Here is a 27192-nt window from a genome sequence, read left to right as displayed (position 1 = left end):
TAAAATTGTGTTAAACAAGTGACTCGTTCAAAGACTATTTTTCAATTGGTGTGAAATAAAATGATGCATTTGCATTTTTTTTAAACAAGTAACTCATGCAAGACACAATGTTATTGGACTCCGTCCTACCTGATAAATCTCGCGTAAGTGAGTCTCTTCGTCCCACACGTACTAGACAATTACAGGGCATTTGTTTCATAAAGGTGACTCCAACTAAATTCGCTTGACACGATAGTTGAATTCAATACCTCTTTGGCCAATATGGTAAATCTCAGGTACACGAGTCCCCCGTCTCATACACACCATACAATTACAAAGACTTTTAACTCATGACGATAACTCCAAATAAATTGGCTTCCCGTGAGAGTTGAACTATGAACCCCTTTTGACCGACCTAATTGATTGAGTTATTGACAACCATTCACACAAATGACACTCTTTCCCTGTATTTTTATGTTATTGCTTTCAGACCCATGACAGAGGGGCTTCTTTCTTGTTAAGTGCCCAAAATAACACCGAAACCACTGCTATTCAACACAAAACTATACAGCTAATCAGAGAAACAATAACAGGGAAGGAAAAAATACTTCCAAAAGTTGGCTTCCTGGAATTTTAAAGGTGCGCACTAGAAGCCTACGACCAATGAAAATTCAAAATTCAGCCCTAGAGTATCCTCCTCAGGACCAGAATGACTAATATTTTCTAAGTACAATGACAGTATAATCTAGTTCTAGTATTGTGTGTGTGTCTGTGTCTGTTCTTACTAATGTCCTGAAAAATCAAACCTTCTCAGTCAGATTATCATCAATGTTCCTAACAGGACCCTTGAACCATTTTCTTGCATCCAACACCCACCAGAGCATTATTAGACCCAAACCAACACCTATAGCCACTGGTGCATAATTGAAAGTATCCCAAGAAATTGGGTAGTATGTAGGCAATAGAAACACTGAACATGTATAACAGATCCATATAAAGGCGATGAAGCAAATCGGTCTTCTTGCTTTGCCCAAGTAAAATGGACCAGCCCTAAAGTTTTTCTCCTGCATTACCATTCTTGCAAAGATTGGAACAGCATACCCACCAACCCATCCAATTGTAGCTATGGAAGTTATGGCAGTGAAAACCACATTGACTTTCAGGATTGGGAGTCCAAGAAGAATGCAGATTAACGCGCAGAGCCACACTGCATTCGAGGGGACCTTGTGTTTCGGGTGTATTTGTCGCCATATGTTCGAAAAAGGAATTCCTTTATCCCTTGAAAGAGCATACACCTGAGATGGTTGATACAGTGCAATGTCAGTGATTCAAGTTTATTGACACTTTACAGGGGAGAACAAGCTCACTTACCACTCTGGCTGCGCTTGTAGTAATCGATAGTCCACCAAAGAAGAAGGAACCCCATATCACAACCAATAAAATGATCGCTCCGGTTGAACTGTTGTACCTTCCATGGAAGGCATCATAGAGAATTTGCGCAGGCACGAATGCCCCAGCAGTCTCATTAGTTGGATCATACAGGTAGCTAAAATCCTGGTAAAATTTGCAAAAACGCATGTTAGTGAGCTATTTACATTGTGCCAGTTGAGTATTCGTCTATTCGAGCTACGAATACTAACATACCTGAATGCTGAATGTAAGAGCCAAGATGTAAGCCCATCCGAAGACTGAAATGATACCAATGCTTGACAGAATAGCAATAGGACCATTCTTGTCTGCTCCTCTTGTTTCTTCTGTTAGATGTGCTGCAGCATCATATCCGTAGAGTGAATACTGACTGACGAGGAAGGACAGAATGACAGCGTAAGGTTTACTCGATATTCCTGTCGAATCAGGTGCCATTTCGAAATGTGTGAATACATATGAAGCAGATTTTGTCGTCAGAGAAACGAGAGGAAGCATTATAACAATAACCAACCCCCCGATTACCTATCAGAAGAAACTGTTATATCAGCATCTCATAACTTGAGAAGATGATACAGATAGATAACTAGTGTAAAATGTATATCATACCTGCCACCATATTGAAATTACATCGATGAAGGCGATCACTTCTAGAGCGAATGTGTTCAGAAATGCCCAGATGACTGTGAGACCAATGTACATACATAAGAATAACCATTTAGGAGCAAAGTACCCTCCATCTTTGTTTGTACCAGTGCTTAACAGAATGATACTCTGCAGTGTTTGTGATCCTGCATATGCCTTTCAAACAAAACAAAGGTAGTTAAAAATCACATAAGACATTTTTAGGGGTGATGCAATTTTTGGTCATTGAAAGAGTTGTCCTTATCCAACTCGGTCACCGAATGTTCAAGCGTTTCAACTTGAGAACCAAGAGTTGAAAATTGTTCCAATATGCAAACTCAGCAGATTTTCGACTATTATGACTGTCAAACTTATAAAGAATATGCTCGAACAATGAGAAATCAACCTGTGTGTGCATATTGAAACAATTTTCAACTTTGGCTTCTAAAGTTGGAATCGTGAACATTCGGTGACTGAATTAGAAATTGACAACTCTTTCAGTGAACAATATTATTTGATGTAATTGAGTTGATTCAAGAGCATAAGCACCTGAGTTCCCATGCCAGCAACAAGCCCTATTGTCTCAAGCCAAGCACAACACCATGATGCAAATGGACCCCATTTTGGTCCGGCTAAGTGGGCAGCCCAGAAATAAAGAGAACCAGTAGTCTGTAAATCACAAAACAAACAAACATATATATATATATATATATATATATATATATATATACATGCCTCCATGGTCAATAGGCATTCCAAGTGGATAAACAATAAATAGAACAAGAACAAGAATGGAAGATTAGAGACAGAACTGGGAAGGAGGAACAGATCTCAGCCATGGCAATTCCAACAAACCAAGTGAAGAATGACACAACAATCCATCCCCAAACAAGACTAGCAGGACCTCCATAAAGTAGGCTCGAACCATAAAGGGGAGTGATCCCAGTGAAAAGGGTCATTGTTGAAAATGATATTGCTAGAGTCTTGAACAAAGTCTGCAAGATTTTATCAAAGAAACAAACTAAAATCAGCAAGTCCTTAACCCGAAACACAAATCAAACACATCATGAGCACAAAAAAAAAAAACCCAGAAGATCAATAAACCATGAACTTTAAATTGAGAGTTACCATTTCTCTTCTAAGTTCTTGCTTGTATCCCAGCTCATTGAGCCGCTTCTCACCCGAATCCATTTTGCCGTTCTGCGACATCTCTCCCGTTCTGGTATTGTTGTTCACCAGGCGATCAAGAGCACAACTGGTAATATATTTCGACATGGGACTTGACCAGGTTATATAATTTTGTCTAAGAAATGGTCCTGCACACAATATCTTTTCTTTGACTAGGAATTTTAAACTAGAGGAAGAGAGATCTCGGCGTTGACTTATGGACAGGCTTTATATCTATGTACAGATACAGCTTGAAAGTCCATGCTTAATCGTTGTTGAGATGGTAAACTTGATCGCACTAAGAACACTAGTCCTTAGTGCATGCGGAAGATCGTGAATTCAAGTCCTAGACTCACGTGGATGCTTTTATTATCACAATCTACGAGATGAAGTTTTACTCAACCCAACGGGTGTTTAATGTCACTCTATGTTATTACAAGATCTTTTATGTGATTAGTCGTAACTTGATAGGTTCCGGGTTAAAAAGGAACAAAAAATTCCTTGCTTTCAGCAGCCAAGTTTGAAACTTCGTCACCGGGGTTGCTTCCAAACTCAAAATGTTGTATAAACCCAAACCTAATAATATCTTTCCGCTTATTAGCAGCATTGGACTACCATGACATGTGTTCACACTTCTAAACTTTAGGAGGTTGACAGATCTTTTTTAACTTATTCTTGTACCAAAAGAATTCAAGAAATAATAAAATCTCACCGTTTATTTGTCTCATCTATCCTAATTTTTAATACACACGATTTTATATAAATCATTTGGGATAGTTGGGATAAAAAACAGTATTATAAATCCTAATATCTTTTGTCACAACTATTTCAAATATTGAGATAAACGCACACGATTTCATATGAATCATAGGGCATACAATTTTCACATGAATCACGTGGATTCATCATCCCAGCATTTGTGATAGATACCCAAAAAAAAAGAAAGAAATGACAGAAAGAGATGTTGAATCTTCTGTCTAAGTTTGGGGACCATCATATCTCAGCAAAAAAAACCACCTTTTAGTGGTTGGACCATGGACTTGAGACATTTTGACCTTTTCTGTTGATGGCAGCAATGTTGATATCAACATGTGCTACATGTTTAGTTCCAATTTTCATGTTAACTAATCCCAGCAGCAACTCAGCTTGTCCTGTTCTTTGAAAATTCAATTTCACACAAATAGAAAAATGTTGAAAAGTTCTTGGATACAAAGATTTATTAGTTAACAAAGTTTAATTGGAAAATGTTAGGAAATTACGCGTTGAAGCTGCTTGCAATTAAAGTGAAAATTGAGAGGGTTACGTCCATGGGTAAGTATAGAAGGGTTATTATACTATGAAAAAAATATGAGAATTACAACTGCTCTCAAGTAACAGGGTAAACACCTGACAACACACTTTTTCTTTCTATATTGCACTACAATGCTCTGTTTTTGGTGCCAAATTGACTAAAGAATTGATTTCTTAGTCCCAATAGTGCCACAGCCACTCCTCATTTATGACACAAAAACTAACTATTTTCCCTCAAGAAAAATAGGTCTGCTTGTTCTGTTTTCTTATTTTTGTTTAGTGTTTTTATTTTTCATTTTTAATTTTAAGGAATAGAGAACATGTTGAGTTTGAAGTACTGAAAAACTGTTTACCAAAACATAAACCAGTTTTGAACTTGCATCGCAACATTGAACAAATTGTTATCGAAAATGATAAAGATCCCAACAGTTGATATCTCAGTTATCCAAACAGTTGAATTGAACGTTCAAGATCCAAATGAATTCGTGGGTTTCACATCCCACGCGATGCACATAAAATCCTATGCGTACAACTTAGATGCTGTGGATATAAGTTGTTGGGATCCGTATCATAACCAAATTGTTATTTCTCAACATCCCAATTGACACCATACTACCAATATTAAGGAGCCTCAATCAGAAAAATGAAAAATCTGCAAACTCTCACAACATATAAGACAAATAACAATGAAAAGCCAAAAAAAAAAAGAAATTTAAAAATTCCATTGAACGGGACACCCATAGATTTTTCCAAAACCTTGATTTTCTTTTAATAAAGCCATACATTATTCTCCAAACAACTAGGGTTTGGGGCATAGACTGCTTAGAATACAAGGCTGAAAGATGGTATATAAGAGAATGTAAGGATCAAGTGCCAGTCATCTTACAAGTTCTCTGCTTTCAATGCAGACCCCAAGGACTTTCCAGATATATATATATGAACATGACCTGCACCTCAGATATTAGCTCAATTCAATCTGCCTGAGTTGTTTGGTGAGTTCTTTCACAGCTTCCCATTGCTGCTGCTCGATACAGATGAACAATAAATTGAATACGTCAAGCAAATAACTAAACCCAAATCAATCAGGATGAAAGAAACACAGCCGTGCTGTAGGCATATGAAAAGAAACAGAAATTGAATTTTATTCAACGCACACACTAACCTTGCAACTTCTTGAAGATTATCTGTTAAGAAAAAAATCGATACGTCGTTCCTTTCATTCTCGATTTTCCATGGAAACCAGTTTTCATTAGTAGAAAACAATATTGATTCAATTTCACATAGCAACTTCGAAGAAAGACACGGGAATTGAAGAAGATGCGAGAATTCAGAGCAGTGTAGAAGAATGGGCTGGATATTTTTCAACGGTAATTTTTCAAGTTTCAACTCCGTTGGAGCCCTCATTGAAATTTGGACTCCTTGACCTCTCTCAAGCCCACAAAAGACATTACACAGTAGGCCCAAAATAAGTTTATATGGGCCGGAAGCTCAAACTCGACTCAACCCAGCCCAATACGAAAGTAGCCAAAAAAACCAAGTGAAAGCCCAAGTGCTTAAACCTCTCTCTTTTGGCTTTCAGTATAAGATTTAATAGTAATGGGCCCCATAGCCATAACATCACTAAATGGGCCGGACAGATCTAAATATAATGGGCCCACCGCAGATTTAGAGAGCGACGTGGAACAAGAAAAAATCACAACTTCTTAAAGGACCAAATTTCCAGAAAAGAAAGATTAAATTTAAAAAAAAACGAAAGAGAGGAAAAAAGAAGTCTCTTCATTCTTCAGACCAATCAACGAAATACCCGCCAAGCTATCATTCGCACCACCGAAGAATTAGCAATGGCGTCCTCCCTGCTCATGCGTTTGCCTTCGTATCCACCGTTTCTCTCTGTAAGTTCCCTTCTCTCTCTCTCACTCATACCGTGCTATTGTATAAGAGATTATCATGGTTTGATTGATTAAGAAAACTGTGATTTTGCAAAAGGAAGAACAAGGTTTTCGTTTCAATTCCAATTCCAATCGATTGGAGCAGATTGTTTGACTGTTCAATTTTCTTTATTTTTCCCGAATTGCATTGGAAATGAAAATATTGTTGATTGATAGAAGTAATTGTGCATGAAAATTTTAGTGTTGGACTTTTCTTTCTGAAGATTGGTGTTAAAAAAAACAGAAATCACTTTATGGGGCAACTTGAATAAGAAAAAAAAATCAATTATAGCCTATGATGAACAGTTATAGTATCACTTTTTTGTAGTTGCATTCTTTGCTTTAAAAATTTTCAATATCAAATGTCATGATTTCGACTTTCAAGTTTGCAGAATTTCAAAAGTTCAAGGGAGTTATTGGGCGGTCTCATGAAAGGCAAGCACACCTTCATTTTTCTTTGCTTTCTCTATTATCGTGTAACTTCTCTAGTAAGTCAGGTAAAAAGGTAAACAATACATGTCCACATGGATCCCGCAGTGGGCAGGGTCGGGGACAAGATAGATATTCGTAGACCTGACTCCCATATAATATGTGGAGAGAATGTTTCCAAGAATTGAATTTGTAACCTCTAAATTGCATCTCTGCAACTCTATCACTAGGTCACACGTTCGCTTGTACAGAAATTATGTTTTGTGCTTGAAAATTGTTCTTTATTTTTCAGATTTTCTTCAATCAAACAGGCGATCGTTGGTAAGAGGGAGGGTTTTAATCCCTTTTCATGGCTCTTCAAAGTTTGTGCAGACGTTATGCCGAATATCAGTCCCCGGTGCATCATTAGGGAATGATGAAAAAGTGACCTCAAACTATTTGAGGGACAAGAAGATGGTTCCTAATGCAGATCCCCCAAGCCAAAAGGATGTCCACCTTCTGTATCAAGTTTTTGATGAAAGGTCAATTTCAGATATGCTCCATACAAAATTTATTAAATTTAGAGGTAAACAACTCTCGTGCAAAAGACTCCCGCAATTTGGGGCTGGGTTGGTGACAGGAAATAAGTGGAGAGGCTATTTCTTCACATATTATGTGAGGGTAAGTTCTGTGTACATCCTGCTTTTGTCCTTAACTAGAACTTGGAAACAACCTCATCACATATTATGTTGGGATAAGTTCTGCATACATCCTACCTGTCCCCAACCCCGTTCATTGTGGGCCGCATGTTCAATTTCTCTAAACAGTCTCTCCACATATTATGTGGAGTAAAGTTTACGTACATTCTGTTTGCCCCCGATCTCCCCCACTGCGGGAACCTTATGCATGAGAGTTGTTTACCTTATTAATTATTATGTTGGAACTCTATTAGATGTGGTAGTTTCTGATGGGATTCTGTTTTATCAATCAATTTGTTACCATGCAGTACCAAGCTTGTTGTACTAACCGGAGCTGGAATTAGCACAGAGTGTGGGATTCCTGATTATAGAAGGTTCTCTCTGCAATGGCAAACAAAAAGCATTTTCTTATTAATTAACTTATCTTGCTATTGGTGATTCTAAGTGATGCATAAAATTTAAAAATGTCTTGATCTGTCACACTTATGGTTCTCCTTATATCCTTATATAATTTCTTTCCACCAGTGCAACAACTCACTATTAATGGTAATTAAAGTACTCGGACATCTCCCTCGCAGTATTTATTTTCCTCCTGTTTGTTCGTTAGCCTGAACCACCGATTCTTCTGTCACTATAGACTTATGTTGGTGTTCTCTCATAAATTTTCTTGGATTTTATCAATGCACTCGATTTTTGTTTGTTGTTGACTTATCAGTGTGATAAAGAAGCCTCCATACCAGTGTTTCATGGGCTCTGGAGAGTCCATGCTCAAACCTCACCCTAATAGTCCAATAGGCCCAGCCTGCATCCATGGGTGCACGCACCCATGGACCGGCTGTAGTCCAATGAACCTCCACAATACCAATGTTTCATGGGCTCTTGTGAAAACCTATTGGAGTCTTTGCCCTCCTTATAAATAGCACTTAACTCCCCTATCTTTCCGATGTGGGAGTTTCTATCACAATGCTTTCCTTTCTAATTTTTTTTGTGTTGGCATTTCAAAGTGAATGTGTAAAAATGCGTGTATTTTGCATTCAAAGTCTTACATTGGCAATCTTTCCCACCTTAAAAGTACAGTTGTTCACCTTGTGTGTTGCTGACAAAAATCTCTTCCTTGGACTCAGATGCGGCAAAACTTGGTTTTTTGATGATTTTTCTTATGTTCTTTTGGTTGTACACCTACTACTCATTTTTCCTTCTCATTAGCAATATTGACTTGTATTTGTTTTTGCCACAGTCCAAATGGAGCATACAGTTCTGGCTTTAAACCAATTACCCATCAGGTGATCTGAAGTAATGTGCATGATGTCTGTTTCTTTCAGAATTATCTCTGAAAGAAGTCTAATTAGGAGTGTAAGCATAAAAGATAGACAGACTAAGTTAGCTCCTAGGTAGTGAATTATTAAGCATGCCAGTCTAGAAATTGATTTATACACTAAAGAACTAAACAATGATTTTTGTAACTAATTTATGTTTTTTGCTAAGAAAGATTCATTTTCTTCTTTTCAAGATGCCTATTATCTGGACTTTTTATGGGTATTTGAATATTACTGTCATATCATACAGAACTCCAGCGTAGTTGATCTAAATTGTGAAATAATGAACCTTATGTGCCTCTGTTGTTTATTCTTTGGGAATCCTATAGTCTGTTTTGCATCATCAACTTCATTGACTATTTTAAATAGGAGTTTTGTCGTTCAATTCGGGCTCGCAGACGGTACTGGGCAAGGAGCTTTGCTGGCTGGAGACGGTTTACTGCAGCACAGCCTGGACCTGCTCATATTGTTCTGTCAGCCTTAGAGAAAGCTGGTCAGATAAATTTTATGATCACACAGAATGTTGAAAGGTGTTGTATATATACCTTATTCAGGAACTCCCATATTGCTCTGAAGTCTAAACCATCCTAAATGCCTTAGTATACAATACTTTTCTTTTCCAGGTTGCACCAACGTGCTGGGAGCGACCCACTTGAATTACATGGAACTGTATATTCTGTAATTTGTTTAGATTGCGGCTTTTCCTTTTGCCGACATGTATTTCAAGACCAAGTGAAGGCCCTTAATCCAAAGGTTGGTGTTCTGAAATTTATAGTTATATAGTAGTGACTATCTAGACTTTTCTTCAAAACCACAACTAGTAAACCTTTGTTGCTCTTAGAATTTTTATGGTTCGTTCTATGGGATAGTTTGTGGCTGTACCATGCATTAATTTCTGTCTCTCATGCCTTATTACAGTGGGCAGCAGCAATTGAAAGTTTGGATTATGGAAACCCTGGATCAGACAACAGCTTTGGCATGAAAGTAAGGCCTGATGGTGATATTGAAATCGATGAGAAATTTTGGGAGGAGGAATTCCTGATACCTACTTGCCAAAAATGCAATGGAGTGCTTAAACCTGATGTAAGGAAGTTCTTTTCATGAGTTTAAAAGTTTTCTGTTTTTCAAAATTGTTAAATCAATAAGAAAATCGTTGCTTTGTTATGATGCCTGTTCAAGAGAGTTGCATAATGAACTTTTTGCACTTGAAATAACCTTAGTTGTGGATTGGGATCCAGTAGGTGCATAATAGCTTGATGAGAACATCTTAAAAGAATTGCAGATTAAATGGCTCACTTTGATTGATATTGATCTTTGTCAAATGAAGACTTCACATTCGATCATAGATGAAGTTACTGTTACCTGTGTATTCTCTAACAAAACATTACCTAGATTGCAAACAGAAAAGTGCGGCATTTTTTTTCTGTGAATGTGGTAACAGTTTAATGATGTTCATAATCTTTGGTTGGAAATTGTATGCAATCTTTTGTCATCTTTTACTTCAACTACGCTTGGAAATGAAACTGCTGAGGTGATTTTTCAATTGCTTCTTTTTTGTACATAATTATGTTGTAGGTTGTCTTCTTTGGGGATAATGTTCCCAAGAATACAGCTGAAAGGGCAATGGAAGCAGCAAAAGGATGTGATGCTTTTCTTGTATTAGGATCATCTCTGATGACTATGTCTGCTTACCGTCTCGTCAGGTAGGTACACATTTTATTAGCTTTCATTAGTTCTAAAGAAAGGATGATGAACTCAGCAATCCATTCTTCTGTCTTCGTGCTTGTGTATTTATAACTTGCTGTTGAGACTTTTCTCTGAAATTGAATTTTGCAGAGCTGCTCATGAGGCAGGAGCTGTTACTGCGATTGTAAATGTTGGAAAGACCCGTGCCGATGATCTTGTATCCCTCAAAATCAATGCTCTCGTGGGCGAGGTACGTTCTCTTTTGATACCAACATGGCAGCTAGCTCTGCACAATCTCACTAACGTTCATTGACGTTCACATCCAATGAGTTGTTGCAGATATTGCCAAGAGTGCTTGACACGGGGTCTCTCAGCGTACCTGCTATCCTGTGATGTCACCAGCAGAAAAGGGTAACTGGGTATAGAGAAATGTCTAGTGGGCTCTGCCGAGCAAGACGGCAGGTATGGTCGGGAAATCATATGCCCCTGGCTTGCCCTGTTGAAAATTGTTGAAGCTCAAGAGGACAAAGCCCAAAGCTCTTGGGATTATATTGTCAGAACTGCATGTATAGACACCACTTCTTTTCTGTAACATCTTAGATAATTTTAGAATAAATAATTCCTGGTAGTAGTTAATTAATTCTTGCAAAGCTTAAGAGGACAGTGAAGGAATGCATCCATTTCTATATTCTGAAAAGCCAATTAGTTTGGATGACAAAGTGAACTGCTCAACTAAAATGAGTGCCCAACTCGAATGAGATTAGATCACAGGTTGGATCATGAACCTGAATCTAGCCTCGTTCCCTACATGATATCGGGATGACAAGTCGCTGGCATTTTACTGGGGGTGTGATGAGAGGTTTTGAACCTAAGATCCATGTGCAAACACATTAAATACCAGGAACCCAACTCGGCCTACTCCTTGGGGTTTGATATGAAATACGCTTGGTACACAGACTGAAGTGGTTATGCTTTATCTAGCAAACCCATCCACCCACACCAGTTTACGAAGAAAGACGAATAAGATTTCACTAACCCATTGAAATATCACCATTATCAGAAGCTAAAGAGGGCATCATATACAAAATTTGGAAGTTTGGAGTCCAAAATCAGGTAATGTTGATGGAACAGTTCTCTCCCTTAACACTGACAGTCGCTCAATATCGACAACAGGTGCCGGAATATACACTTTCTGTCATTTTCCAGCTTGAGACCAGCTAAACATCATATTTTCTATATCACAAGTGGGATTGAGATTTCTATATTACAAACAATTCACTATACATCAACATGGAATGTAACACGGGCCAACAAAATACAGGGGGAGCAACAATTTCCCCAAACACTATCACATTGAGCAATATCGTTGTGTGTTTACAGATACGCTTGTTTTATTGTGCAGAAACTTCTCAAACATGAAACACCTAGAACCGGCCTTGACCATAATCTCAAGCCACTTCACCCACACTTTGCAGTAATACATGCAAACTACAGATCCGAATGCAATTGCTCTTTGCTGTTGGGAAAGCTTGAGGTTGAAGAACTCAAGTACTGCTTACCGTATAGTCTTGACAGGATAAGCCGCGCTATATTCTCACCTGCAACAGCACTTGTCTCCATGGTACTAGCTGCGTTCTCAAAAGCATTCACATAGTACAAATGCTGACCGTCCAAAACAAATGGAGCAAAAACTTCTGGAGCTTTGTAATGTGGGTAAGCACCCCAGTTAATTTGAATTGTCTCTTTCCTCTCACTAATAGAGCCAGTAATACACACGGTCAGTATGTAAAAGTGCAGGTTACTTGATAGGATTACAAAACAATCAGAAGCTAACAGCAAACATAACTTTGATAAGAAAATTGTCCCGTCCCCAGGTTTCTGACAAGAAGTAAGACATGGTTATGGCTTGGTAGTTATACATTTCAGATCTGATCAAAACAATTTCCATCTATGGATTTCACCTGGTAAGGTTCTTTAACAGTTTAACTTGCCTACTAATGCAAGAATAGACAGAAAAAATGAGAAGTGTAATGTAATTAACATATATGCGTCAAGCCAGAAACACGTAGGGTCCTGACGAAGGTCCCTGGGGAAATCAAAAGGTGAGTCTGGGTACTTCCCCAAGTTTCTACTTAGCTACCCTGATGACTAAATCTAGGCAGCGTGCCTCGTGAAGTATATAGGCTACAACAGGAGGAATCCACTAACCATAGGGTAAAACTTCTCGTGAAAAACTCACAAGCATATTTAAATGTTGTCTCATCCAGAAAAGAAATAACCGTTGTGGCTGGGCGTTGATGGAAGACAAAAAGAGAAATAACAGTTACGGTTGTGGGCGAAAACATTACCTAAAGATAGTATCCAGTAGTGCATCAGCCATTGGTTGACGAGAGAATATCTTGTAAGTCACATCATTCTTATCATGTTGTTTGAGAACTGATATGCTTGAGAATGGAATATCAGGATCCTCTATGGTGCCCACCAGTTCAGGAATTTCTGATACACCATTGAGGCCAAAATACGCCTGGTCACAAAAAGAGAACATTATTACTCCAATAACAGGGAGGAGAAAAAGGCTGGGAGATTAGAAAATAAGTGGATGAAAGAGGTTCAGAGGCATTGATAATTTTTCGGTTGGTTAGTCCAACATAGGAAGGAAAATATCATTGGCTTGCATACATACAGGATTTAAGAGTCCCCTAACAAATGTTGCATGTGTGTGCTGTAACTTCCTCTCAGGAATTGAAATAGGCGGTGAAAATTGAATTTCCGATTCATCTAGTGGGGTAGCAATCACTGCGACTTGACATGCATAGCTGTTTCCTTTTGTAGAATTAAGCTCATAATAGTCTTCAAGATGAGAGACAAATTCTATTTCTTCATGGAGGTGCAACTCAACATTTGAAGAATTGATTAGTGCAGCAGCCATCTGCCAGTTTCCTCCTTCAACTGACCATAAATTTCCACCAGAGCCTGCCAAGGAAACTGCGCCAGCAAGTCCACTGATGAAGACACTTTGACCATAATTGATTCTCGTAATCACCTGCAAAATTTAACAATATACTGAATAGAGGTGCATCAACAGAAACACTATTAGAACCGCTCCAGAGCATTTAATAGATTTCCAAATTTTAGAATTTATGGTGAACTATACAAGCATACAGGTTATCTTTTATTCAACCTAGTAAACTATCGCTTCTGCAAAAAGCAGAGGCTCAAAAAAGATGGTTCAAATATTATATGATGAATTGTAAACACCACTGGTATAAGAAAAATATCTTAAAGTCACTTCTAACCATGGGCAAAAATTTCTTATTGCCATTAAGCATTTACTTCATTCCCCTAGTGGAACAATGTCTTCACATAAAAGGAGCACGAATTAAAAAAAATAAAAATAAAAAAGCAATCAGCCACCGTTTTCAGAGTTAAGTGGCTTTCAATAAGTTCACGCTTTGTGAAGTCAGGTCACGTACACCCAAGAGTTTTTAGGAAAATGGTTAGTAACCATTCCCTTGATAAATGCCAGTGTTGCAACATGACTGTTTAGCTCAATGGAAAGGATATGCATCAAACTTATCTTTCTTCCCTCTCCTAACAAGTTTAAATAGGTAGATACCTTGCTAAGTTATTTTACAGTGAGATTTTCTCTATCACTTTTTTTACTAAATTTCTCCAACACTATTAAGTCAATTTGATCTGCAGTTGATCATGCCCAACATCATGTTTCACAAACAAGTAGATAATATCCTTGCAAGTACGTAATTGGAATCAATGATCAAGTCAAAAGGACGCATAATTAGCTTACCTCCTATTGTGATCTAAGAATGATGTCCTTTTCAAATGAAGATTGGAATGTTAAAATAAAGCATCAGCAAACCTTTAATTGGAAATAGAACACCCACTTCCACAGAAAAAGCTAAGCGTATATATCACAAGACTCGCAACAGAAACCAAAATGTAAGACATTGTAAAGTATAAGTGGATGAGTCAAAAAGCTTTAATTCTTACAGTGACAAGCTCCTCTATCAAAAGGGGATTCAACCCAGCATCAACTAATTGCTCTCTTAAAGGTTGAGTTGTGAGGTTATACAAACCAGCCCATTTAAGCATCCCTTCCACTGTCTCAAAGACAGGTCTTGATTCAGTGCTTTCATAATACTTCAAGAACTTGTCCACCATACCCTGTTACATAGATAGAATCATAGAACACCATTGTTTATCAATACTAGTTAAAGCTTTTCATAATTGTCGGGAAACTGAACCACATGAGAAGTAAACAAATATTTCACCTCAACGAAGCTTTCCATCTTCAACAGCGAGAACCCGTATCGAACCAGTAAGTAAACCGAATTAGCAAAGGAGACTATCTTCTGCACAAAAGGAATCTTGGAGTCAACGCTTATGGTCTTCAACAAAAACCTCTTTCCATCCCAAATCCCTAACGAAAGCGAGCTCTCAGAAGCCGGAGGTTTCCTGATCTTCAATCCCAGACCTGTAGTGAAATTCAACGCATGATAGTTCTTGGGATGGAGAATCGAGGCGCCGGCCTCAAACGTCTCGCCGGCGATGGTGACGGTGGCCATTCGTCCGCCCACGACGCCTCTACGCTCAAATACATGGATCCGGGTTTCGGAATCGGAGTAGAAACGGAGGAAGTGGGCGACGGAAGAACCTCCGATGCCGCCGCCGATAATGCATACTGTCGGGGGAGATTGGAGTTCCGATTGAGAGTTCCGCGGTGATAGCAGAAGTAGGAGAGTGAATAGAGAGAGCATTACTCTTGATTCCATTCGTTTCTGTGTCAACAAGCTCAATCTGGTGAGTCTGGAAGACTCTGGACAAGAGAAGTGGTTTTCACCAGCAGAACACTGGATTGAGGGTAGAAGTCCAGTCCGGTGCACAACCGGTCTACCATAATATTTTTTTAATATACAATTTTTTTTGAGAGAAATGTTTTTTTAATATACAATATTACAATGCATAAATTAATTATAGTATAATTTAATGCCATACAGAGTACTCTGCTTATTTGACGATATACATATTTAAGTGTTGGAGAAATCCCCAAATACTCACTCGATGCTCCCATAATTTACATGCTTCCTTGTGTAGATTAGCATTAAGCTCGTACGTGATTACTCTACTTTCGATTTCAACTTTTGTGAGGTCTTCGAAATCGGAACTAGTTTTGAGCGACATAAGTTTGAGTTTTGATTCGGGTTTCGGAACTCTCAATAAGAGTGTAGTTTACAATTTTGTTTTCCTTTGACGAATCAGTAGTTTCAATTCGGGCGCTAGTCTTGACTAGGGTTTTGTGTTTTTAATCCAAGAGTCGGTTTCGAACCAATAAGCTGGTTCTCCCTTGGCTGATTGCCACGTAGACGCCCGCCAAATAGATCCGTTGCCTCCCGCTAAATTCTTCGGGGCCTCATCACTTACTGGTGCGGTAAAGAAGGTTCAGCCCAATTAAAGCCCAAGTCCAAAATCGACATAACCAAGTCGGCGGGCATAATTACGATTACCAGGTGAAGTGTGGGAGGCTCTTCTTCTACAAAAGGAAGGTTTTGAAGCCAGCAAAGCAGAAAAAGAACGACAATCAAACCCCTACCCCTCTCTTGGGTTTTTTCGTTTTTCTGAAATCAATCCCCGCTTCTACTTCTCGATCGATGTCCTTGTGTTTTGGGTTCTGGGTGATATGAATTTTACAGGGTAACACTTATTTTACAGTTCGGTACCTGCGTTTGATTGTCTGTTCGCTTAATCGGAGCTATTCGTTTGTGGGCAGAAGGTAATTTCGTCTTTTGTCGCTTCTGCACACAATTTGGAATTTTGATATTTGGATTTTTTTGCGGTTTGGCTCAATGTGGCTTGGCTTGGTTTAGGCAAGGGTTTTTCCTCGAATGAATAGAGGTGAGAATTTCATCCCACTGAAAATAAAGCTTACGAAACAAATAAAGTTTTTTTGGTTTTTGTGTTTTCTCTTTGTTTCTGGAATTTTAGTATTGAGTTTTCTTAGGGTTTGGTTCGGTGTGGCTTGGCTTCTTTAGGTGAAACCTGAATACAACTGAGAATTCCATTCTTCCACCAGTTCATGAAACCAGTCAAGCTCTTGGATTTTTGTGTTTTCTCTCTTTGTTTTTTGAAATTTTAATAATTTTTTTTCTTTTTGGGTTTTGTTTAGTTTCCGTGGTCTAGAGGTTACAATTTTAATTCTTGAAAATTTATGTTGGGTTAAGTTCTGTGTGCATCATGTCTGTTTCTGATCTGCCCCTATGACTACGAGGGAGTTGTTTGTCCTTTTTTTTTGGGTTTGGTTCGGTGTGGCTTGGCTTGGTCTAGGCAAGGGTGACTCTTTGCAAGATTAAAGCTTAAATTTCACTCTGCCAAAAGCATAGCTAGGCAAGAGTGGTTTCCTTGCACGAATAAAATTGATAATTTTACTTTTGATTCATGCAATTTTATGTTCTTAGTTACATTTTGTGAATTTGTTTCATGCTTGATGAAAACGTATTATATGTTAATATTGTTTATCTTCTTTGTGAGGGGAAGAACAGCTAAGCAGTTGTTAAGGTTGGACAATTCGACATCGGTCTGTGTCTCTGTCTCAGTGTCAATCGGAATGGATAAATTGAAATCTGTTGTTCATGAAAGTCTGAAGCTGATGGTAGCAGATAGCAGTCCTAATGATCTTCCTTCCACTTCTTCTTCACTTCTCAAATTCTTTAGTGATTTGCCCCAATTCCACCAAGTGAGTCTTTTTTTTAAAAATAATCTCCACATTTGATTTTTCATTAATATGTTGCTTTTGATGAATGCCTTATTCCGTCACTTTTTAATTTTTCAAAATTTTGTGACTTAGATGATTAGAGACTTGTCAGATCCTAATAATGCTCTCTGTGCGAAGAATAAAGATGCTGCTCTGGTATCAAAGCAAATGGGCAACGAGTGCTATCTTTGTGAAGATTACACCACAGCTCTGAGTTGTTACTCACAGGTATTATGAATCCACTCTCAACACTTACTCAAGGATACCATTTTTGTGCTTTCTTAAAAGCAGGATATGAAAGGTAATGTTTTCCCAATTCCCACCCTTTCTCCACATCATGATAATAGGCACTGCGGCTTGCTCCAATAGACGTTGATGACATGGGCAGAAATCTGGTTGCAACTTTGTACATGAACCGGGCTTCTTTGTTTCAGGTGAGTTGTATATTTTTTTTCCACAAAACTATTTATTTGTTTTAAAGTGTCACACAGATGTTCAAAATATGAATTTTTTGTTCAATACGTCAATTATCGGATCAAAAAACAATTGTTTTGTTACTTTGATCATTATATTAATGTTATGATTTATAATAAATTGAAAGAAATTTTATCGAGTTGATAATAGTTCTTAATGGAAGAATTACAGATGGAACAGAAGATAAGATCACGTAGCTAAACAAGGAATTGTAGAGGGTTGCCTAAGGGAGAATGAGTCAAAAATATAAGAAAACAAATTGAAACAACCAAGAGCATCTTGTTTGTTTACGTTATAGTTTCTTATTCTGAACATGGTTCTTTATTTACACATTGATGTGTTGTATGTGTTCATGTTATACCAGAAAATAGGTCTTTTACAAGAGTGTCTGCGAGATTGTAATCGAGCTCTTCAAATTTCTCCAAGGTATGCAAAGGTAAATGTGGAGTATGACGTTGCTTAATTTGGATTTGCTTCCACACCCGGGAATGTGTGATTTGCATTTGACATTTGATTTCATTCGTTGATTGATTACTGTGATTCATTAGACAATGGAGTTTTCAGAAACTCTATGCAGGTTATTCCTGCATATTACTCAAATCGTGAAATCTAAAACTAATTACGAGTGTAAGTGTAGCCGTTGAGTAAGAGTTGGTAGAAATTCTCTAAAACCTAGAAACAGCATTTTAATAGGGTGTTTTGACTCTTTTTACAGAAAAAAGAAGGGGGGGGGGGGGGGTGGAGGAGGGTTGATCAACAACATAATATGCTAGCTTAGATGTTATTGGGGGCTGGCGATTGGCGAATAATATTAAGGTAAACTCAAAAGTTATGGTTTTAACTTTTAATGATTGGCATGGTGTTCTATTTTGTTTTTCTGGCGTGAATCTCTTCAGTCTCTTTCTTGTGTTGGGTGAAAAGTTTCATCCACTCAAATTAAGGCGATTATTGTTTTATATATACCCGCTTTAGAATCATTATTATCACCAACTTTCTCACTAAATCCTTACCGCCCATGTGAGGCAAATTAATTATCTTGGTTTGACTTGGGTTGTTATCTGTCAGCTAAGTTTCTAACTCCTGGCTTTTCGCAGTTCCTTGATATAGAAAAGTACAATGGTTTATAACTATAAGTGTACCATTATATTAATCTGTCTCTCTTCATTCTCCCGTGCTCTAGCAATTGCGCTCCCTAGACCACTACCATGTAGTTAGGTAAGGACAATCAATCCGTAGTGACGGGAATATAGGAATGAATGGGGATCCCTATCAATATAAAAATTAAGAATATAATAATAGGCCTCCGGTTATTGCTTCTTTCTTTTCTTCCTAGGCGACTTCCTGCAAGGCAATAGGCATTAGTTGAGACATTGTAATAGAATAGCATGAAAAAGAAGAAGGTGACTTCCCAAGTCTGTTGACCATCCTCCGAATAGGTGTGATAAAGTCTGAAATCAGTCATGGGTATATGGGTCCGACGAGAAAGACTCTTTGTTGGGCTAGATTCCCACCCGGCTCTCATCAAACTGTCTTCCAAGATAGGTCTATTATATTCATATGAATACTCACCTCTTCTCCTAAGATGAGGCTACTACTATTGACCCTGTCTTTAAGCCTTTGATTTGAATAATCAGGTCTTGTTTCTGATGGACTTCATTTATTCTTGCTTCAAGCTTAGGGAAGCCTGTTTACCTAGGATGGATCATTGTTCCTTGATGCCTCCTTATTCTTCTCTTCTTTATGATTTCTGCATTTTGTTGCTGTTATTTTTTTGATGGTTCGATTTATCAAATTTTTATTCGTAACAAATTTCTTTATGCAGGCTTGGTACAGGAGGGGTAAGGCTAATGTTTCTTTGGGGAACTACAAAGATGCCGTCAATGACTTGAACATTGCTAGGGATACTGAGGTCTCATCAGGTGGAAAAAGACGTATAGAAAGTGAACTGAAAGAACTTGTTCACAAATGTCGGGAAATGAGCAATAAAACAGTTGCACATCATGAAAATTTGATATTTCTTGGTAAGATAGTGTTATTGAGCATTTAGTTGTACTATGTTCTTTACTAAAAAAATGATCCTTGTTGTTGCCATTTGTGGTTTGTGCTTTGAACTTTCCATGTCTGTGTTTTTTCAATCAAGATAGAGAGATGTTGTGCGGTCAATTTGCTAGTATTTCCTCTTTAGGTTACCTCTCCATTTGTCATCTCATTTAATGATGGACTATCATAGTTCTCCTTTGCTTTACTGAAGAGTTCAAATCTTTTCAGCTTCAAAACCTTCACAACAATAGTTCTTTCTCTGTAGACTTGAGTGTTCTCTGTTCTTGATTTCAAATTGCAATTGGATATTGGGGATGATCCAACTTCACCACTTCTCTTATAAAGGTCAATTTGCTTCAAAAGAATGCCTTGACCTAGATTCTAGTCTTTTCATGGTCGAGCTATGCTAAATGGTTTAAAGAGTAACCTCTGACATTTTTAATGCACTGTTGCTACTTCCTCTGGTTTTGTTTTAATTGTGGGTGCCCAGAACTTCCTCAATGTAGTAATGTACTAGGAAATAGTATATTAGGATTTTTGTGAGAAATGTCAAACTTATGCTTCTTTAGTGTAACTCCTAAATGTGCTTTTAAATTCTAGATATTATTTATGCCCCTGATTTGGTTCTATCCTTTTTTACCGATAGTTCTCATTTGCATATGATATTATGATTACTTATTTTGCTAACTTATCTTCTGCATAATTGTTTATCTATTTGCATTGATTTCTGGGAAAGCATCTGTTACATTTACTAATTGCATTTTTTTTTCCAAACTCTTCTCAAGTTTTGTTCAGAATTTAAATTGTTTGTAATTGCATCCAATGTTGCTCACTCATAGAATTTCATACAATTTGAGTGTCAGATCCGCATGTGTAATGCTGGAGGTACTTTATTTTATTTAATTAAGATTTCATGGGATTAAACTTGTCAGGTGGATACTGATTATTGAATTTCTCGAATATTGTGTTGGTACTCATCATACGCGACAGATGAAGCATGCCAAATGAAAATAAAGTGTGTCACAACACCTGATAAAGGGAGGGGCATGGTTTCAGATTGTGAAATTCCTCAAGCTTTCTTGGTCCATAAGGAAGAACCATATGCCATGGTATGAACTTTCATGTAACTTTTTTACAACGTTTGAACTCCTTTTGCTAGTTTGATGGTCCATTTGCATCGAATTTTCTATGATGTTATAGACTCTCATACTGATCTGGCTGCAGTCCTAGCTTACATTACATATTTGGCTTCAGTCACTATGTTATTAGTCCAAAAAGGCACTGCTATTAGTCCAAATAGGACTAACGTATTTGGGTTCACATATGTGTTTCTGCTAATTACTCTCTCATATGGAGTTTGAGATATATTTATGTTAGTCCTCGAGTTCCTACGTGCTTAGGTTTGAAAATGTTCCTTTTTTAGTCTTCAATTTTTTTTGTTAACTGGTTTTCCGGTTTTTCGTACTTTTTTCTTTCTTCCAATAATATTTTATTCACTAACGGTCTCAAAACTGATTGTTGTATTTATTTGCTAGCATCCAGTGGACAAGATGAGTCAGAAACTTATTTCTCTCTGATATCATTATCCTTGCATGAAAATTTTTGGGACCAGATTTATGTGCTGAGTAAACATGGGAATTTCATTGTAAGGGAAAACATATTAAGCACCTTTGTAGTATGCTAATCCTTTGGGTGTCAATTTGGTCTTATTCTTGTGCACCTTAGAGCTAGGTGGATTCTACGATCTCTTTATATATGTCGTTTATACTTTATAATCAAGTAACACACTAACAATTTGTCTTTCTTTGTTGCTGATATTTGCTTTGAGTATTCTTTTCACCTAAGATTTCATACTTGCCTCTCCTTGGTGCATTTTTATGGATTTTAGTTATCTTTTATCTTTAGTTATTCAGTCACTTGGTATTTTTGATGTTTATACATGGTTTGCATACCTTTTTTGGGGTAAAAAGTTCAACTCGTGCTTTGAAATGTTATTCTTTAACAGAGGTCTCTTATTCTGTGTGTGTGTGTGTGTATATATATATAACATACTGTAGTAGCTAAGCTCTTAGGTGCACAAGAAATTTCAGATAATATAATTGTCCCCATATTTCTGCAGATAAGGAATATGATTTACCATTGGCTTTGTAAATTTCAGATAATATCCAAGGATTATCGAGAAACTCATTGCCATTACTGCCTTAATGAGCTACCTGGAGATACAGTGCCTTGCGCATCATGTTCAATTGCATTGTACTGCTCTCAACGTTGCCAAGAACGGGCTTTAGGACAAGCTTTCTGTGGTATTACGAAGGACCTTGGCAAATACAAAAATGATTCAGATAGTGTTAAAGGGATTGAAGACTATATTAGAGAAATTACTTTATGCAGTGATTCAAAAGCAGATGTGGAGTACTTTCCTGAGCATAAACATGAATGTAGAGGAGTGAACTGGCCTACGGTGTTACCAGCTGATATAGTTTTGGCTGCTCGAGTACTAGTAAAGTCTACATTGCAAGGAAGAGGTTATGTTGAGGTCTGTAATCTCTTGGAAATTCTTTGTATCTCATCGTTAATCTTATATTTGCCTTCCATTCCATTCAAAAAATATCACTGACAGTCTTGGATGTGTACAATTGTTTTAGGTTGGATTTTATCTCTTTGCTTTTATGATTCTCTTGCAGGACCTTTCTCACAATTATTTACAAATTCCTTCAGAAAGCAAATTAGAGGTGTATATATTTTCAATTGTATTGTTATACTGTCTTCAACACTCTGATGGGCTTGAACTTCCGATTAATGGGGCCTCCATATCGCAGGTTCTCTCTCTCCTCTCTCTCTCTCTCTTCCCCCCCCCCCTCTGTGTCTGTGTGTGTGTGTTGGGAGGAGGCGGTGTTGGGGTTGGTTGTGTGCTATGCGTATGTATACATGTGCATAGTCACATACACAATATGCATGCTACTAGGTATTTCAAGCTATCTTAAAACTTGAGTGGCAGACCTTGGAGCCCTTGTGTGACGTCTCAATTCTTGGGTAGCGTGTGCACTGTGCAATCAGCTAGTATTTCACTCATGTTGTTCTGTTTAATTATGAAGTTATCCTATAATTAGAAAATGAGGTATAGATCAATTTTCATGCCCGCATATCTATGTAGCACGGATACGGACACGCGACACGGATACGACACGATACGGATACGTGGATACGTGATTTTTCAAAAACGTAGGATACGGATACGTTGGGGACACGTAACTAATTTTATATATATATATATATATATATATATATATACACACTATGTTTCATTTCAATAAGATAGTCCTGTAGGAGTACACGTGTTAGACACACACAATAATGCTTTTAGAAAATGGTGAATCATCACCTATAACAACAGGTGGCATAGTTATATAGCAGCTGCAACAAAGGCATTAGCAAAACCCTTTTTTCAATGTTTTTCAGTTTTTTGCCTGCTTTGAAGGTTCTCTGTGTCTCTGCTCTCGATGCAGAGAAGACAAAATGGAAAAGTGAAACAAGCGACAAAGCCATTATGGATTGGCAGAAGCCAGAGCTACAGAGACCCATAACCTGGTTAAGAACAACAACCTTTGTCGTCGATTTCTGTCTCTCTTTGGTCGTCGATCTCTGTCGACAGTAGTGGTTTGGTCTTCGTCGATGATCTGTGTCGACTGTTGTAATTTTTCGTCGATGTCGAAGACGAGAAGAGAGTAAAAGATGATGAAAGCTTGTCGTCTAATTGTTTTAAGTCTTAAGAAAAACAAATATCCTATAAACCCTAGGGCAAAACGATGTCGCAGCATGTCCAATACGTATCTGGTACGTGTCAATCACGTATCCGGATACGTATCGCAATTTTAAAAAATAAAAAAACATTGTGATTTATTAAATACGTATTTGAGACGTATTTATGACGTATCTCAACGTATCTGTATCCGATACGTATCGGACACAGATACTCCACCATCTCTGCCGTATCCATGCTTTATAGCCGCATATAGGTAGGTGAAATATGCATGTTTTGTTCTGATATCCCATAATGCTCACTGACTTCATGATGTGCATTACTCAAATTGCTATGAATATTCTCCTAGATATAGTTATTTTCTTTGTATTTATGTATTTTTCTAACATTTGATAGGATCACCATTATAGATATTTTATCATTATTCCCTCATTGTATACGTTGCAGGCTGTCATAATTATTTCTCAAATCAGAGTGAATTCCATGGCAGTTGTCCGCATGAAATCTGTTGATAGTTATGGTCTGGCAGGTGAACTTGGAAAACATCCATCTAATGTGGGTGCTTTAACTAGCACGTTGGAGCAGGTTTGTTTCGTAGTATCCAAAATGTTTCCCCTTGAGACTTTTCTTTGGCCATAACTGTTCTTCCACCTTTCTTTTCTCCTCTTGTTCTTTTCTCTATCTATGGTTGAGACTCGTTTCTTTAATAGGTTAGAGTTGGACAAGCTATTTATGCAGCTGCCAGTTTGTTCAACCATTCTTGCAAGCCAAATGTCCATGCATATTTCCTTTCACGGACATTATTTATAAGAACAACCGAGTTTGTGGCTGCTGGTTGTCCCCTGGAGTTGTCCTATGGTCCACAGGTATCCAGTCTGTCAACACGAAAATCTTTCATCGCTATTGTGGACTAGCGATGGAAATTGGAATTTTGATTTTTACCTAAACTGCTGAGTTTGAGTATCAAGTTAATTCTTTTATCTTCTCATATTGGATGTAAAATGTGGTGCAAAAGTTCAGAATCATTACAAAAGAACTATTTCAACATGCCAACATTTTGTTATATTTTTTCAGATTGGGCAGTTTCAATGTAATGATCGCCTTAAAATTTTGGTTGAGAAGTACTCTTTCCGATGCCAATGCCGCAGCTGCTCGGCAGTCAACATTTCTGACCTTGTTATAGATGCTTTTCATTGCACAAATCTTACTTGTCCTGGTGTAGTTTTAGACGGTTGTGTGCTCAACTGCGAAAACGAGAAACTGAAGAACTTTCGGAAACTTGACAGTGGAAGCTGCTTGGATGCGCATTTGCAGGTATTGTATTTGCTTGTAGAGTAAGCATGAGTGACTGAAAAATTATTCACACCCAAATTACAAGTTTTGTCATCTGATGCATTACATTCATCTGGTAGAGCCACAATCTATACTTTTTGAATACTTTTGAGTAGATGGTTAACCATCCACTTATATCGGCATGAGTGCTAGAAGTAACATTGAATTGCGGGCAGAACAGGGTGCAACTTTTCAAATGTAACATGGTTCCAGTTTATAGAATATAATGGCATTATATCTAAATTGTTACAATCCTGATTGTAAGTTTCACTTTAACTTCTCTCCTCATTTCTTGTTTTCCAGGTTATTGAAACCAAAGATTTTGATATCAGTGACGTGGCACATTGTGCTCCTGACGTAGGCAAAAGATTCCTTTGTATTGATCCCGGATATTGTTTGAAGTGCGGCTGTCATCGTGATATTGAATCTTCATGTGCAGCTTCAAACCTAGCTTGGAAATACATTAGAAGGTTTGAAGTTCATGTTTTTCTACCTTTGCATTTGCACTTAGTGTGTCCTGCTTAAGGCATCAAGCACAAGCTGGTCTATCGTGTAGTAACTTAAAATAATGTAAATCATGGCAATTTACTTGTGACTTTCGTCTAGAGAGTATCGAATAAGTTGTTAAGTGGAAATCTATTTCTCAAACGTAATTCGTTCTTCATGTGAACATGTTAATGGGCTGTGTCGTAATATTCTTTCACTGCACTATTGGATTCTTGACAGCTTGCAGGATGCATTAATTTCAAGAGAAATTTCACATACTACACTTGCTGATGCCTCAAAGTCTCTTGTTAAGTTGAGATCAATATTGCATGCATATAACAAGGGCATTGCAGAAGTGAGTTTCAACTTCTCCAACTCTTCATTCTCTTCCAAAAAATAACTACGTCCTCTTGTCTAGACTATTGCAGTTTGGAATGTTCCGTGCGTTTCTGTTAGAATATTTTTAGGTGCTTTTCATTGCCAGGGAGAGATACTTTTATGTATAGCAAGTTTATCAGGGTATATCTGTAACTCATAGCGACTTTCATAGCTATGTATGATGTAACTTTGCAGGCAGAGGACGCGCTTGCACAAGCATTTTGTCTGCTAGGCGACTTACAATCTGCGAATGAGCATTGTAAAGCATCAATTAAGGTAATGTATATGTATGCGTGATAAGGTAATGTTACTTGTCTACTCGGGTAAACAAGTCGATAAGTGTTTTTTTTTTTGTGGTAGATTGAAACAACAATCTCTGTTAAAACTCTTTGGTTTCGACTAAATTGAAATAATTTGATCTATGGACAGCATCGTTGTGGTAGAGATCGTAATGCTAGAGGAATTATTTGATAATTGGCCCTGAATCGCATTAATGTGAGTTTTTTTTCTTTTCTTTTCTGTCTTTCAAATGGCAGATACTCGAAGTATTGTATGGTTCTCAGCACATTGTCATTGGATATGAACTGGTGAAGCTGGTGTCCATTCAGCTTTCAGTGAATGATTATTCTACCTTGGATAGTATAAACAGGCTGAGAGCCATATTTTCGCTGTATTATGGCTTACATGCTGACATAATGTTCCCATACCTGCAATCACTTAAAAGAGATGCTTGCAAGCTCTTGCAGTAAAAGGTTGATTCATTCTTATATTCTAGGTGAACAATATCATCTCCCATCTCTTCTTCATCTTTCCATCTTTCTGTCTTAATATGTAAATTGGCATAGTCTTCTTTTAGGGCTTGCATATTGATGCTTTGTAAAATATATTATTATTTAACCTCTCTGTCTGAACCTTACCGCTCTCTCTGATGACAGCAAATTTGTTGGTGAATTGACCAGTTCATTAATTTTATTTTTAAAAAAAAATTGGCCGAAAGTTTCTTCTATTTATCAATTGATATCATGTGGGTTCGAATCCTATTTTTTCCTTAGTTCTTATTTTAAAAGTCCGGTTTTTGATATGCGTAAGAATAAAATTTATGATGGGTAATCTTTTCCTTTATACTCTTTATGATTCTGACAACTCAGATGAGTTGGCCACGGTGCTTGCGTGACACGTGTACTCGGGCATTTGGTCCTGAGCCGAACTACTTGGGCAAATGCAATGAGAAACAACTTACTGGGCCAACATTTTTGTTGGCTCGGTCCCACCTCTATTACACAAAAAGTCAAGTCAAACACGTATTCTAATACAGTCACATCAGCAAAACACAAATTTCTATACACTTTTTCTTCCCACACACTTTCTCTTTCCACCCAACCCAACAACATTCCATTCCTCCATATTATCCACAACAAAACTACACCAAAACATC

At 37.6% G+C, this 27192-nt stretch overlaps 4 protein-coding genes across 11 annotated transcripts; 2 read left to right on the top strand and 2 right to left on the bottom strand.

Annotated features, from left to right (window-relative positions):
• Positions 1-510: 510 nt before the first annotated feature.
• Positions 511-3420, bottom strand: LOC119990819 (amino-acid permease BAT1 homolog). Its single transcript, XM_038836939.1, has 7 exons — positions 3157-3420; positions 2841-3023; positions 2578-2697; positions 2014-2205; positions 1624-1929; positions 1351-1533; positions 511-1274 (listed from the first exon to the last, which is right to left on the bottom strand). Exons 1-7 carry the CDS (start codon positions 3301-3303, stop codon positions 780-782), a joined length of 1626 nt encoding a protein of 541 aa, XP_038692867.1. The 5' UTR covers positions 3304-3420; the 3' UTR covers positions 511-779.
• Positions 3421-6232: 2812 nt separating this feature from the next.
• On the top strand, positions 6233-11218 carry LOC119990764 (NAD-dependent protein deacylase SRT2). Of its 4 annotated transcripts, none has more exons than XM_038836849.1 (11): positions 6233-6377; positions 6806-6848; positions 7135-7363; positions 7828-7893; positions 8757-8802; positions 9205-9365; positions 9459-9588; positions 9754-9918; positions 10411-10538; positions 10672-10771; positions 10861-11218. In XM_038836849.1, exons 1-11 carry the CDS (start codon positions 6327-6329, stop codon positions 10912-10914), a joined length of 1173 nt encoding a protein of 390 aa, XP_038692777.1. In that variant the 5' UTR covers positions 6233-6326; the 3' UTR covers positions 10915-11218. The 4 variants fall into 4 exon arrangements, with proteins under 4 accessions (XP_038692777.1, XP_038692778.1, XP_038692779.1 ...); XM_038836850.1 differs by having other exon boundaries at positions 6799-6848; positions 7154-7363; XM_038836852.1 differs by having other exon boundaries at positions 6303-6377; positions 6799-6848.
• A 501-nt stretch (positions 11219-11719) lies between these two features.
• Positions 11720-15424, bottom strand: LOC119991679 (farnesylcysteine lyase). Its single transcript, XM_038838074.1, has 5 exons — positions 14811-15424; positions 14530-14703; positions 13205-13564; positions 12870-13045; positions 11720-12274 (listed from the first exon to the last, which is right to left on the bottom strand). The coding sequence occupies exons 1-5, from the start codon at positions 15309-15311 to the stop codon at positions 12010-12012; spliced, it is 1476 nt and encodes a 491-aa protein (XP_038694002.1). The 5' UTR covers positions 15312-15424; the 3' UTR covers positions 11720-12009.
• Positions 15425-15976: 552 nt separating this feature from the next.
• Positions 15977-26753, top strand: LOC119992255 (SET and MYND domain-containing protein 4). 5 transcript variants are annotated; one of them, XM_038838952.1, is made up of 16 exons: positions 15977-16309; positions 17071-17269; positions 17381-17515; positions 17635-17721; positions 18126-18197; positions 19584-19782; positions 20792-20910; positions 21960-22337; positions 22486-22620; positions 24009-24146; positions 24272-24427; positions 24636-24875; positions 25197-25363; positions 25620-25734; positions 25953-26033; positions 26294-26753. In XM_038838952.1, exons 2-16 carry the CDS (start codon positions 17141-17143, stop codon positions 26504-26506), a joined length of 2364 nt encoding a protein of 787 aa, XP_038694880.1. In that variant the 5' UTR covers positions 15977-16309; positions 17071-17140; the 3' UTR covers positions 26507-26753. The 5 variants fall into 5 exon arrangements, with proteins under 5 accessions (XP_038694880.1, XP_038694879.1, XP_038694877.1 ...); XM_038838951.1 differs by having other exon boundaries at positions 15978-16309; positions 17076-17269; XM_038838949.1 differs by having other exon boundaries at positions 16303-16431; positions 17076-17269.
• Positions 26754-27192: the final 439 nt, after the last annotated feature.

The sequence above is a fragment of the Tripterygium wilfordii genome, chromosome 22 (genome assembly GCF_013401445.1).
Source record: "Tripterygium wilfordii isolate XIE 37 chromosome 22, ASM1340144v1, whole genome shotgun sequence".
NCBI lineage: Eukaryota > Viridiplantae > Streptophyta > Magnoliopsida > Celastrales > Celastraceae > Tripterygium > Tripterygium wilfordii.
This window is presented reverse-complemented; position numbering and strand designations above follow the sequence as displayed.